Below are 14128 nucleotides of genomic sequence, written 5' to 3' on the forward strand. Positions count from 1 at the left end.
AAACATTTCACTGTTGTAAATACAGTTACATATTTTATATACTGATATAAATGCTCTTTAGGAAAGCATCATTAACAAAATCATAGAAGTACAACTACAACTTAGACAACTGACTTTCTAAAAATATTTTTCATATGTGCTTTACAAAGCATGCAGCTCTTAATGGCTCATATATTTCACTTTTTCTGCCCCCAGAAATGGCAATCCAGTGGTTCCTATAGAGCAGAAAAATAGTAAGTAAGGCTAATATTTTTGGTTTTCAGTTCAAAACTTGCTTCTGATTTTGGAAATAAGCATAAGGTATTGATTCATTGCATTTTAAAAGTTATTAACAGACTGTACCTTGGCATTCAGTATTTCTGTTATGGCCATCCTAAGGATCTGAAGAAAATTTGGTAGCTCTTTAAAGACAGAAATAAAATGTATAGTCCTCTTAAAAAAAACCACACCCAAACACTATTGCATTTTGCATAGTCAGTTTCTATTTTTTTTAATTTGTTGTTATTAAATGGGAAATTTATGTGGTCATTATTTCAACATCTGTTTTGATTGAAACTGTTCTCTAAGGGGTTTTCCAGTACTTTTTGAGCCTCTATTTAATATGAGCCACTACTTCATCATCTAGGCCAACGTTTTAAACTGTTATCAATAAACCTATAGAAAAATCAGAAACAGGCAGCACAAATATCTCTTAGTTAATACAAGAGCATACCTATCAGGGGACAATATTTAATGTTATAACTGTCACAAAACTTCAGTAATAATCTGCACTACAAAGACTTGACCAGAATTGCTCTAGCAGCAGAAGGGGTCTCAGCAAGCAGAGGCTGCATCTGCACCACACCATCAGGTGGAAGGATAGGTGTCATGTCTACATCACTGTGTAGAAAGTCTGTTATCTATGCAAGTAATACTTTGCAGTGTACATTTGGCTGTGGTGTTACATCAGGCCTAACCCCCAGTTTCATTTACTTGACTCAATACCTGAATTTTTTTTAATTCATGCAAAGATGATCTGAAAAAGTAACCCTGGACCAGAACTGCTCATATGCCTACATTTGTCTGAATACTGGCATATGGCTACCTCAAGAAATTATTCCAAGTTAAGCTAGTTAGGGATTTCCTACTCAACAACTATCCATGTCTTTGGTTTTGTAAACTGAAGCAGCTTATTACACTTACTAAGAACAAGCGTCTTTGAGTTTACTACAAAACACAGATAAAGTTATGTGTACTCTCAGTTACTGTGGTATAACTAAAGCACAGTAAATGTGTATCCTGGTAGGACCTTGTTTACCTATCCTTGCTCCATGAGCTTTGCAGATTCCAAGATTTCTCAAGACACCTTCAAGATAGGTTACTGCATCTGATTCACCTCTGATAAAGATTTATGAACTCTACAATAGTACAGTTACCTGCTTCTCTTATAAAACAAGATTCTTCCCTGTTATAAGGCACTTAAAAAAATCTATAGTAATTTTGTATTTGGTGTTCTGTTTGCTATCATCTGTGATAGATTTGTAGGTAAATCTATAATAATTTGCTATTAAGTAAGCAAGGTTTCATTTTATAGACTTAGTTACAAAAATGCATACTAAAATTGCAAAGGCAACGGGGAACTTTTTTTTTGTTGTTGTTGGGGTTTTTTGTTTGTTTTTTTAAACATAAGAACACTCATCATTTTCTGTAATTCGTACAGTAAGAGTACTTTATGGAAGACAACTAAGATGACCAAGATATGATAAAGCAGAACCCCAAAACTATGGGTGGGTGGGTAGAGGTAGGAGTGTCAAGAGTGCATATTGTCTTCTTACATATCCATCTCTGCAGACATTAACACACCCTGCTTCTTCCTCTGCCTGATCACTGCCACATGTCTAGAATGACTCAATCTGATGTCTGATTGTTGTTACAGTTTTAAAAACAGCAAGGACTGAGATGCAGTATCTCTGCAATTCACAACAGTATTGTTTATATCACTGTGCAAACTGGCAAACTTAATCATGCAGTATGGCCTCAAACTGCCTCAAATGGTATCAATATTGGATATTGATGCTTTGTTCAATAATCTAAGCACAGAGTTTACATTCCCTTATGTACATAAAAGTTAGCAGGAGGCCTGTCAGAACAAACCTACATGTATGCTTTTAGGGCCACCTGCTGAGACTGAGAAACCCAGTACTTTTTTCTCAAATGAAAACCTGAATTCCCAAGAACAGCATCTGCTGCATCAACATGGTAAGGCACTTTGTATTTTCAATTAGGGTTTGTAAAATTTTGTGCCCTCTCTTGGAAAGAAAGTAAGTCTGTATGTGGTTCCGTAAGCACCTGGGAAAGTTTAATTCTTCATAAACAAAACTGCCTCCCTCAGAGTTTCAGAGAACATTTATACATTACCTGTTGTCCATTTGGTGTCTCTGACCCTGTAACATGCAGCTTTTAAAGCTTGATTTGGAACCTGCTTACTGGAAGGTGAAAAGTCTGCAGGGATAATGCACAGACAGCTCAATTCATGGTTCAGCAGTGTAAGCCCACATAAGTCCACAGGATTTTTTTTAATTTATTTTACATGTCAAATATAAAATGTATCATTATGTCTCTGATATTATTTTAAGTTTTATACCATAGAACATTTTACCAGTACAACTGTTTAAAAATTGTTGCCGCTTTTTCACAGAGAAACATTTGGATGAAACAAATGATGGTGCTCAGCAAAACACTCCCAATTCTCCAGAATGTAAGGTAAGTGACAATTTTATCAAGTTTAAGACGGCCCATCAAGTGAAGTGAGCTATATGGAGGGAGACTTTTTTCAATAGTTTTATTCAATGTATTCACTTCCTCTCCAGTTTCTTTGAAAACATGAATCTAATGCATTTGCAGAGCATCCTGTGAAGTGTTGAATTGCTTCAGCATTCATGGACTAGAATGTGCTGAGCACTTCCTGGGGTCAGACTCTTCTGTTGCCAGTTTTCAATGTATAGTAACACTATTTGACGAGCTTAGTAATATAAGCATTACTTATACACTCTAGCTCCTCTATTAGGTCTTCATAGACTCTTAATAGTTTACAAGATTAATCCTTAGCTTAGAAAGAAAGTATCACAGGAAAAAGATACAGAATATCACAGCATGGGATTCTGTGGAAAATAAGTGTAATTGTGAAGCATTTCCCACAACATCGTTGAAACCTGAGATTAACATGTTTCTTTTCAAAATTCTCTGATGGGGCATTTAAAAAATGGGTAAAATTACTCCAAACCTTTGGAGCATTATGCAGCATTGACATAAACAGTAAGGGTTTGAATTTGGAAAGAGTAATGCCATTTTTGAAATTATGAATTCCTAAAATACAAAGGTGTGTTCTTTGAAAAAAGAAGTAATTTCCATGCTGAACATACAATGCTTCAGAATTCTTACAAGTGCAAACATCACTTCTGTTTGTGCAAACGTGAAAAATAATGCTACTTGGAATTGAAATTACCCATGTTGGGAATGATATTTCATGGGAATAGATTTACTGGGCTTCTCTTGCTTGTGATTTGCAAAAGAGGGCTGTCTCTTGTTAAAATTAGACCTCCAGCTTGGCAGAAAAATTGGAACAATTTTCTCACTTTTGGTTAAGTCATCACTGTTACTGCTTCTTCTGCATCGTTTAATCCATGATGGCTTATCTGTTCAACTTGCTAAAATAATTTCTGATTATGATATTTGCAACATTGGAACTAGTCATGCTGCAAGTTATAAACATTTCGAGGTTGCTGCTACTTCTGACATAATACTTGACCCTAAAAAAGCAGCCGTTTTGAAAACTGAACAAAGGGCTAAAGCCAAATAGATGGGTCTGTAGGGGTTGCAAGGTTAGGGTTTTCATTATAGAACAATAAAAGAATGGAGTGTGTACAGCATTACTGTCATGCTGGAGGTGAGTGACTTGTCAGTGAAGGTGATATATTTGATATATTATAAAAGGATTACAAAAGTACGCGTTTCCTTGTTCTTAAGAGGTTATTTTCCCCTCCAGCAATTATTAAAAAAGATTATGGAAATATGTACAACTTTCATTCCAATGCATAGATGCAGCTGCTACGTTAATCACTGGAAGCTCTATACACCTCTTCAAGAGAAGGATCTATCCCATAATCTGCATCAGTCAGTGAGGACTGTGAAGCATAATGGGATTCTTTGGTATTAAAAATGCAAACAACATACAGTCCTGAATAAACTCCACTTTAGACTGCATCCTTGTCTATTGCAGGACTTCATTATTAAGATCGAGCTGGAAAAAGCAGAAAATGGAAGCTTAGGATTCGCACTGGTAGGTGGAAGAAATGGTAGGGCTATCCTAATAAAAGCCATCAGTCCAGACAGCATTGCAGATCTAGATGGGAGGCTTCAAGTTGGTGACATCCTTCTCAAGGTAATGCTTGTTCTTTATTGTTTTGGCCCACATTTTCTCTAGTTATACTACAATGACCATTCTGTTCAGTATAAATGTTGTGCAGATTGGAAATCTGAGACTGCTTGGCATATAAACACGTAGAAGATGGTGTCCCTTGGCTCCTGGGGGTCAGAAGGCTGTTCTGGGACACCCACCCCTTGCCTAGACTTTTGCTTCCTGTAGGACTGGGCCTCTCTGCAGCTGGAGGTGGCTGTTGGGCACTCTAGCAGAGAAACAGACCCAGAATACCCGGGCAAGCGGCAAAGTGCAACTAATCCATAGTGTAACTGTGCCCAGTGGGGATTACACGTGAAAAAAATCAGAGAAATGAATTAACTGACCAGGCATGCATATAACAGCTAACCAGGAGAATACTGACAAGAACCTATCATCAGTGCCAGTTATGTATTATCAAGACAAGTAAAAAGCACTAGAATTAGAACTTTTGAATCTTTATTTAAAATCTTACTATCTTAACCAACTTCTAATATAAATATTTTTTTTCTTTTTTACCACAAATTATTTTTTCTTCCCTGTCCAAGAGTTTCAATACTTTTGTTTGCTTTTCTATTTTTCATCTATTTCCATATCTCCTCCATCTTCCATCTGAACAGTAGGGGAAACAATGCCCTCTTAGTGTCTCAGAAGAGATGCAGGCTATACTTTTGTGATGTACTGCTGGCCATCACGGTATAAAGTAGTAGAGAGGAGAGGTTCATGAAGCAAGTTACTAAAATGCGAGGGGATGAGGACACACAAAGCACAAATAAGATTGCTCACTACTGGGTTATGTGATTTAAAAAAGCTTTCCATTACAGGAATCTGGAAGTACACATCATTGTATTTTCCAGGTGAATGAGACTTTCGTGTCTGGTCTGCCACGCCACACAGTTACAGATTTGCTGCGCAAGGCTCAAGGCACTGTTCAAATCACTGTCTGCCGAAGTATGGCTTTGCATTGGGCTTATTCAGGCAACCAGAGCAACAGTATGCCTTCCTCGCCAAACACAAAAGCAGAGCCTGGTAAGCAGCTACATCCACTCGGTATATGATAAAAGGAAGACTATGTTGTGCCTGAATTCAACTTTCCTATTAGCAAAATAATTCAATGTTACCAACTTCACAGTTAGTCCCACTTCATAGCTGTAGATACAAACACATTCTTCACTGTAACCTGCAGCTCTGGCTAAGCTACTTAAGATAACAGACTACAGAGAAGGAATGCCCAAGTGTGATTTTTAAGTCTACAATTAGTAGAAGCAAAGCTACAAGACCCTTAAAGATGCTTTAACTCAGCTTATGTTTTTAAGTCATGAAGGTTCCTGGTCTGATTTTACCCCATTTTATACAACTCACTGACAGAATCACAACCAATTATTGACTCAGCTGCTAAAATGTTTCCCACAAATTTCACATCCCAGCACTCCTACGTTATCTCTTGAAAACACTGCACCTCCTGTTCTGTCCAGCAGACAGCTCCTCTCCTGTGCTTGTTCATCTTCAAATCCAGAAGCCTTTGCTCCCAGGTTGATTGCTATTAATTTGAGAGTGCACCTACCAGCATGGAGCAGTACTTAGAGAACTGACTAACTAATGGAAGAAACTTGTGCTGCAGGCTCTGCTCTGCCAAATACTCAAGATTTAAATACTAATTAAAGCTGGGAGTGGAAGCAAAGATATACTATTACCACTAGATTATGGGTTTATATTCCTCAACTTTCTATTTCTTTGAACACTGAAATGTTTCTTATAATGTGGAGAAAATTTGGTGGGAAGCATACAGAGTTCCTCCTTAATACCTTTTGGCCTGCTGGTTACAAATTGGAGGCTTTGTTTCAAAACTTCTCAGGCAAGGAGGCACAGCCATTGCTATTTTCTTTCTCCCCAGCTGACTAGGAAGAGATGCAGAGCTGATTGTGACTTTTGGACATATTTTACAGCAAACATTTATGCATCTAGTCAGCTTTACTGATGCAAACTTAGCTGCATAGGTATTTTAGGCAATTCTGCTGTTAGGCAGCAGCTGCCACTAGGGTTCAAGGTTCTCAATTTTTTTCATTATCTATTAGACTGAGCCTACCACTCTTGAACTCCTAGACTGTGTCATAAGCACTGGACGCTCCTTCATTTTCTGGAAGCTACCTCTGTGTTTCAAGAGCAAAACTTTTCCATGAGGACAAGCACCACCCTAGAAGGAGGATGTTCATTGCCCCGTCTCTATTCTAGTTTACTTTTGGAAGTTAACGATGAGGAGAGAAGAAAAAGAAAAAAAGAAAAAAAAAAAAAGGAAGGACAGGCAGTTATAAAAAGGCTGATTGCAGCTCTTGCTGTATTAAGGGCTGTGGAAATACTCCCATTCACTTCAGTGACACTAGTCTTTTCTCCAGCTCTGCAAATTCAAGGACCTAGCTATGAGGATGTTTATTTACATCTCATATGACACTGGTGAATTACACAGCTGCTGGAAAGTTTTAACTGTTTTCCTGGAGCAGCAAAATCCAATGGTATTATAGAAGCACTGGCATCAAAGTTAATTTGTGGTATTTATCCCTTAGCACTGCAAAGGAATAGGCTGGGTTAGGAAGGGCAGATTTAAATTCTGTTTCAGATTTTTTTATAACTGTTATTAATATAGCTGTCTACTTGAGTGTATCTTCTGGCAACCTGAATTATGCTGGCTTCTTCAGTGGTGATATGTGGCATTTGTGCTGTACTAACCTTCTCAAAGTATCCATGAAAGGGACATTCCATGCCAGGTTCTGGCACTGTATCTCAGTGCCTCTTCCAAGATCAAAGCCATCTGATGTGAGTGGCACAGAAGAAATGGATCTTATTTTGATGCTTTATGGGCATTTTACTTTTATTTTGTTTTCTGGTATTCAGATAGTGCTGAGGGAAGCCTGCGAATTCAGCCTGTTTTCACTTTCAAGGAAGAAGAATCCAACCACATGGGCACCAAGGTAAAACCTGAATCAGGCTTCTAGAAACGATTAGGCAATGTACTTGTATGTATGTTTGCAAAATGGGTTTGCTGCAATGTAGGCAAGAACCACACCTTCTTAATGAAAAGAGATTAATGTGAGGGAAGTGTATCGAAATGACTGGAACGGCTAACATTTGAATGAGTCAGTGGATTCCACTGAGATAAGAGCATATGACTAGTATAATATATATGCTAAAAGGGTGGGGGGAAGGAAGGTTGCATAAGCAAGTCTAGTTCTGGTTCTCTGTAATACTTGAACGAACAATTTGTTAATTTTACCATTCTTTCAATATTTTAAAACAATATACTTTAGAAGATTTCTATTCAACTGTCTTATATTAATGTTCATAACTCCAAGGCAACCAAACTTCTTCAAACATGGCTATGTTTTTGAATCTTAGTAAGCCCTACAAGACATTCCATTTTTACAGCATCTATTATTTCTAAGTTTACAACTGTAAAACCTGTAAAACCTCTCCTCAGAAGATGTGAGAAATGTAGTTCTTCATATCCTCCAGAACAAAAACAAAAAACCCCAACCCAAAACGAACCTGCCTCAATCAATATAATCAAACTAGAAAAGAAAAATGGAAGAAATCCTTGACATGGATAATTTAAGAAAACTTGGAAAAGGAATTTTTTTGACAAAGTTTTAAAGTACACTCTTGGTGTTGGAACTGAATTGTTACATTGGTGAAATGTACTATCAAAACAAGGTCATGTCTATGATCTGAAAAAGAAGTATACCCAAGAAATAACACCAATGAGAAGCAGGAGATAGTACTAAGGTTACAGGTTCCTTATTAGATCCCTGAGTTAGCAAGGTATTAAGGCACAAATTTAGCTTTAAGCATGCAGTTAAGTCTATTTAGTTCAGCACAGCACATGTCTAACATTAAGCACATGCTAAAATTCTTTTCTGAATTGATTGCATTAACACTCTCTTCATTATTTCCAGCTTGCTTTCAGATGTCTCTTAAGAATAGCAATTATTTATGTTTTACTTTATAGAGTATAGCTGCCATCTACTCCAAAGATGCAGACTTTGAAAATGACAAGCTACTAAAAAAAAGATAGATGCAAAAAAGCAACACTAAAATACCTTTCCTTGGCAAACAGAAAACAAAAATCCATATAGCATTATCCAGTCAATGCAGTCAGTAGGTGCAGAAAATTGGTAACTGAATTCACGGTTAAATAGGTAGCCATGAATTCCCCTATTCTAATGAAGAAATACAAGCACAAAAATAAGAAAATAAGGTATAAGTGGCAGCTACTGTTAAGATTCTGTGGGGCATTCAGTAGTTTATACTGTGTAACATGCCAGGGTGGTTTCTGAGTGCATCTGGAATATCAAGAGGGAAAGAAGAAGAAACACTACTCTGAATGAAAATGTAAATAATTATCAAGCGTTACAGCTGAAAAGGAGCCACTTCCACATACTAACAGCAGATGTCCTGCATCATTATTTAAATGCAGGACCCAGTTATCATTCTCTAGGATGGAAAACTGGCCACCAATACTATTGCTTCTACTACATATGGAGGGTGATCAAGGATCTACCTTCTCTGTTAGTTGAGTGCTTCTTCAGTAGAGCAGCTGCCCTCTGCTTCTACCAGCTGGTATCGTGTCTTATATAAAAAAAGGGAATTACCAACAATTCAATCTCAGACACTGGTGCTTTCTGATGCCAAGAGCTAGGAGGTGAAGAGTAGAGTGTGACCTATGATTCCTGTGATTGCATTTTCTTTATGAGAGCAGCGAGGATATAACTAACATGAACCTTTTCAAAGTTTGGTCATGTATGCTAAGTTGTAGAGATGTATTGTTATGAAACTCACAAATACAGCTGATGTGTCTTTTTACTCCTAGTAGATACTGCAGTCCTGAATCAAAGTTATGTACTTTCTTCTGAAAGTGAAAACTATTTTATTTTTCCCTTTCCTTCTTGAGTGAAGGACACGCTTTTTGTCAGATATAAGAAAGAATATTAATGAAAGTAACTATATTCTTGATGTTTCTGTGTACTGATTTTTTCACAACTTTTTCTTACTTTAAACCTGCAGGATCCAGAAAGTACACACAATTCCCCTCTACAAGGTCAGCTGGCTGGACAAGACTATAAGGGTATCATCAGTAACATTTCAGGCAGGTTAGTCTTTCAAATGCAGTGAAACTATTAAAATAAACAGTATGGATAATTTATTCTTATATTTCCAGAGCTGTCCTAATATGGTATGCGAATGCATTCATGTGTCCCAAATTATAGGAACACAGTTCTTTTGGAATGCAGCTCCACCTGCAGTAAGAGTTGCTAAACAGCTTCCACACAACTACTAAGACAAATTAAATGGAAGCTTCTAGGTGTAACAGCTTATGCAGACATGCCTAAGCTAGCTTTAGCCTTTCTGGCTGAGGAGGAGAAAGAACGGGAGACATTGGTGTGGGCAGGGTCCCTGTGGGTTTTACCGAGTGTTCTAAGCAAGTCTTGCAGTCTGGGCAGACCCCTGTGTTACTATGGCTGTAGTGATACAGATGTTGAACTCCAGACATCTGGGAATCAAGAGAACTTGAGGATGTTACTCCAAAGAAAGTGCATAGTACAAAAAGAAAAGAATTATACTTCCAATTTTAAGGCTACAGTAAAATGGGAAATCAATAATGGAGTGTTAATAAGACATGGGAAGTTTTGTCTATTACAATGATGCAGAATATATGAAATGTGATTTATTTTCTTTATCACTTACAACCCACATAAACGGAAAAAATGACTAAATATTTACATTTAAAACTTAAGATTTTATAAGAACAGTATTTGGCAAATCAGTTAGGGATGAAAATCTTCCCTAACTTACCTGTTTGTAGAGATAAAGTTTGAAAGAAGCTTTTAGAACATCTGCAGGTGAGAACATCCATATGAATGTAGCCTCAGCGCCAACTGCTATTATCTCATTGCTAATAGAACATTATCTTGTGGTATACCAGGTAATCAGATGTGATTATTCTTGAATTTTCTTGCTCTGTGTGCAAGATGTATAAATGCATCTATGGGTAATACAAAGTTATCTTATCATATATGGGGATAACCAGTGTCTTTGCTGGTTGTTTTGCAAATAGGATGGCTCTCTGGCCCCTGTCCTGTAATCTGAAGCTTTTTATTACCAATATTTTCTGGTATTTCTATTTTCTACTTGCAAAAGCTTTGTGTAACTTGAACATGCACAGCCTGCAAAGGTTACTGATATTTGCAAAACTGCTACTTATTACATTGTTCTTGCTCTTAAGGGTATCTTTTACTATTTCTAATTTTATTTATCGTGATCATACATTGGATAGAATAATGCAATAACGTAACATGCTTAAGCCTGCTAACATAGTTAAATTTTAGGTCTGAGGGTATCAGTTAGCCAGTACAGGAACATTTGACCCATTCTGCACATATTAGAGTTGTATTCTGTATCGCAGGTCTATCTTCTACCTAAACAATACTTAAAGTGCTCTAAAATTTTCTAAATACTTCAGGAACAGTAACAAGAAAATCCTATTTAGCTATGATTGCCTAGCAACTAAAATATGTCACACAGGAAAATGAAATGAAAAAATGAAAAATTGTCTATAACTGTGACAAACTTTACTTCCAATCATTTTTTGGGCAGCTTTTTATACAAAGTATGTTATTATATCTTTGAAAAAATAAAATACTACATACAGGTAACACTGTTTTTCACTAGCTAGACTTGCAACCACTACTCCAGGCAAAGCGCTGCTATTACTCCTTGAACCTGAATTCTTCAGAGTTCACACTAATTCTTGAATAAGTTGCTCAAGAAAGTTAAAAGCGATCAAAAATAGATAAAAAACGAAACCTTTGTACTGTTCAGATTATCAAAGCTTCTGCTTCCATAAGACTATTCAACTAATGCTGTATTACAGGTCACAGAAATACACAGAACATGATGGCTGCAGAAGAGAGAGTCAGCAGTCTGAGTCAGACAGCTACAACGATGAAGATGATGATATGCCTCACAGGATTTCTGCTCTATCCAGAAGTAACCATGCAAAAACGTCTCTTTTTTCTGTAACATTATAGGCCAGCTGCTCCATATACGTACAGTGAGAACACCAATCCCTTGTACACAAGCTAAGTTTTGCTCTTTGTGTCTCAAAGATCAGGGCACAATTTTTACCATTGATAACATATGAAGGCCAACCAACCTTTGCAACACCCACAAGAAGGCGGTCTACATCAGGAGCTCTCCTACCCTTCTGGAGAACTGCTAGAAGGAAGGAACATGAGTGTGAATGTAGTTAACAACCCAGGGAGGGCAGCTCTGCTGCCTATCACCCACTTGCCACTGCTCTGATTACCTCTGTTTTGGAACTCCAGTTTCAAAAGGATGAGCAACTTCTTGTAATTTTTTTTTTTTTTTGGGGGGGGGTGTGTGTGTCTTTTTTTTTTTAGTTTTTGGTTGGGATTTTTTTTATGATCTATATTGTGTCCTTCCCCAAAGGAAAATCTCCGAATACCTTGATCATACTTAATTAGGTGCAAAAACTGAGCAAACAAGAGGAAAAGAAACTTGTTGAATTAATTTGAGCAACATCATGACATTTGTTCAAATCATGCACTATTTTAGTGGTGCAAAGAAAGGACACATTGGCTCACTGGCTGAACAAAAAAAGTGAATGCTGCAATTTGGGTCAGAAGTAAATTTGTGGGAGCTTCCCAGTGCATAATTTAAAAAAATGAAATGTTTAGTTTGTCCCAAAATGAATACAATAAAAGTAGATGGATTATCTTACAAGAGATACAGTAAACAGACTGGATGTACTAGAAGACAATGAGAAAGGAAGGCTTTGAGAATAAATGGAACAAATTCCAGGAACATGCTACAAAGTGTGTTTGTTATCACTGGATGCAATAGGTTTTTCAAGTCATTCTCTTCTCTCCTTTACTGTTCCCATACAAACCCTCAAAAAAGTAAATTAAATGCTTACACAGAAATGTAGAATGGTCAAATTCTATCTCAAGACATTGTTCCCAGAATCACCAAATTTCACTTTGTATAATAGTCTCATTAAAACCTCTAGAAATGACGTGCTTAAACACAAACTGAAGCACTCTCACAGCTCAGGGGCTAAACCCCCTCTGATACTACAAGACATTTTACAGAAAGGATTTGCCTAGTTGTTTCTATAGGAAATTAAGCTGCTTCTGCCCCAGACAAGACTTTAGGACGTTGCAGTATCCCATAGATTCTCTGAAACACAGGTCTCCCTGCTGCTTCTTGCCCTGTGGAAGCAATAAATTGCTGATGGCTTTTATCAGAAGTAAACCACAGTTTACTCAAAGTACTGGGTAGCAAACAGAAAATTATAATGAGTCTATCCTCTACTACCTGCTCAAATTTGCATTTTTTATTCTGCTAGATCTGGAAGGAGAGAGGTGTATGGAAAACAGCATGCTCTGTCTGGAGCAAGGCATCCGTCTTCACTGGCACTCCCAACTAGTTAACAGAAGCACCCTCACATCTGTGAGGGGTAAGGAACAGAAAGTGTCTTAGCTCAGCCAAGTTGCAGCCCAGACAAAAGCATAGCAAGCACACCATTTTTCTGAGATTATTTAAGAGTAGCAATGACATCTTACAAGAGGAAAACAGAGACTACAACAAACCTGTGAAACAGATCATCAGGTTTTCTTTGAGACAGCTGGCATGTTATTCTTTGCTAACAGTAGCCTATGACTAAAAGGATGAATTCCATAATTCCTCTGCCTCAAACCACTATTTTTTACCAAACAAGCTACTGTTTCTACTCTACATGGTAACAAAAGTTTTTCAATTGCTCCAGTGAGTAGTGATGTTTCTGGAGATACAAATTTCTATCCATTTTCTCAATTTGCAAAGTTTTGGATCAGAACATACTTCAGGGTGAGCTAATTAGCAAAACTGAATCCTGATTTTGGGGGATCAAAGGTACTACACATCTTGTAGGGGAGCATGAGGTAAGATGAAAAGAGCATAAGAAATTTTCTTACTTCAGGGAGGAAGAATTTGCAGTGATTATTCCTAGCAGTGGGGTGTGGCAATAATAATTTTCAGGGAAGTGTTGGAAACATGAAGATGATTCCCTGTGAAGATGTGGCCGGTCTCCTATACCAATATAAACTAGCATTAAAGTTCTGCAAGAACAGTTTATTTAGAACAGACTGTATTTAGAAACTGTATGAGGCAATAAGTTGCAATAGTTGGATCTGCTTCCAATTTACATGAAATGCAGTGCTGGTTGTATCCATGGTGCTGACTTACTCTTCTTTCTACCGTGAACATAAGTAAGCCAAAAATATTTTTTCACATTTCACTTCCACAGAATAAGCATCAAAATGTACTTAAGTATTGCAGCTCCCTAGCTTTTAAAGCCATGGATTTGCACTATGAACAATTATAATTAAAAACGTCCTTCTTTTTTTGTTGATACATAGGCAGAACTTTTGCTTCTGGAGATGAACTGACTCAGTTAATTAACTGTAAACCATCACTGACCGGAGTAGGTCCAAGAACTGGCATCACAGGCCTTATTCGAGGTCTTCAGTTGCGGATTGAGAATCAAGAGGTGTTAAAGGAGTTTATGGTAAAGTGTGATTTCTTTTTAAGATCTGAGCGTTTAGCAGAGCTAAGAAAGTGACTTTTAGCAGGCTTCGGCAT

At 37.3% G+C, this 14128-nt stretch overlaps 2 protein-coding genes across 9 annotated transcripts in view; one reads left to right on the forward strand and one right to left on the reverse strand.

The window, feature by feature from the left end:
• The window catches only part of MAPK8 (mitogen-activated protein kinase 8), a 162524-nt gene that overhangs the window by 112440 nt on the left and 35956 nt on the right, over positions 1 to 14128 (reverse strand). The window lies entirely within an intron of this gene.
• The window catches only part of FRMPD2 (FERM and PDZ domain containing 2), a 77507-nt gene that overhangs the window by 55409 nt on the left and 7970 nt on the right, over positions 1 to 14128 (forward strand). For 3 of the 8 annotated variants that reach the window (XM_056352672.1, XM_056352675.1, XM_056352673.1), the window contains exons 34-42: positions 196 to 233; positions 2152 to 2238; positions 2678 to 2742; positions 4259 to 4420; positions 5293 to 5464; positions 7325 to 7401; positions 9491 to 9576; positions 11358 to 11473; positions 13906 to 14054. In XM_056352672.1, the coding sequence (XP_056208647.1) occupies positions 196 to 233; positions 2152 to 2238; positions 2678 to 2742; positions 4259 to 4420; positions 5293 to 5464; positions 7325 to 7401; positions 9491 to 9576; positions 11358 to 11473; positions 13906 to 14054 (952 nt within the window). The remainder of the gene's footprint in view (positions 1 to 195; positions 234 to 2151; positions 2239 to 2677; positions 2743 to 4258; positions 4421 to 5292; positions 5465 to 7324; positions 7402 to 9490; positions 9577 to 11357; positions 11474 to 13905; positions 14055 to 14128) is intronic. The other 5 variants (XM_056352676.1, XM_056352679.1, XM_056352677.1 and 2 more) reach the window with 3 other exon arrangements.

The sequence above is a fragment of the Falco biarmicus genome, chromosome 9 (assembly GCF_023638135.1).
Source record: "Falco biarmicus isolate bFalBia1 chromosome 9, bFalBia1.pri, whole genome shotgun sequence".
Lineage (NCBI taxonomy): Eukaryota > Metazoa > Chordata > Aves > Falconiformes > Falconidae > Falco > Falco biarmicus.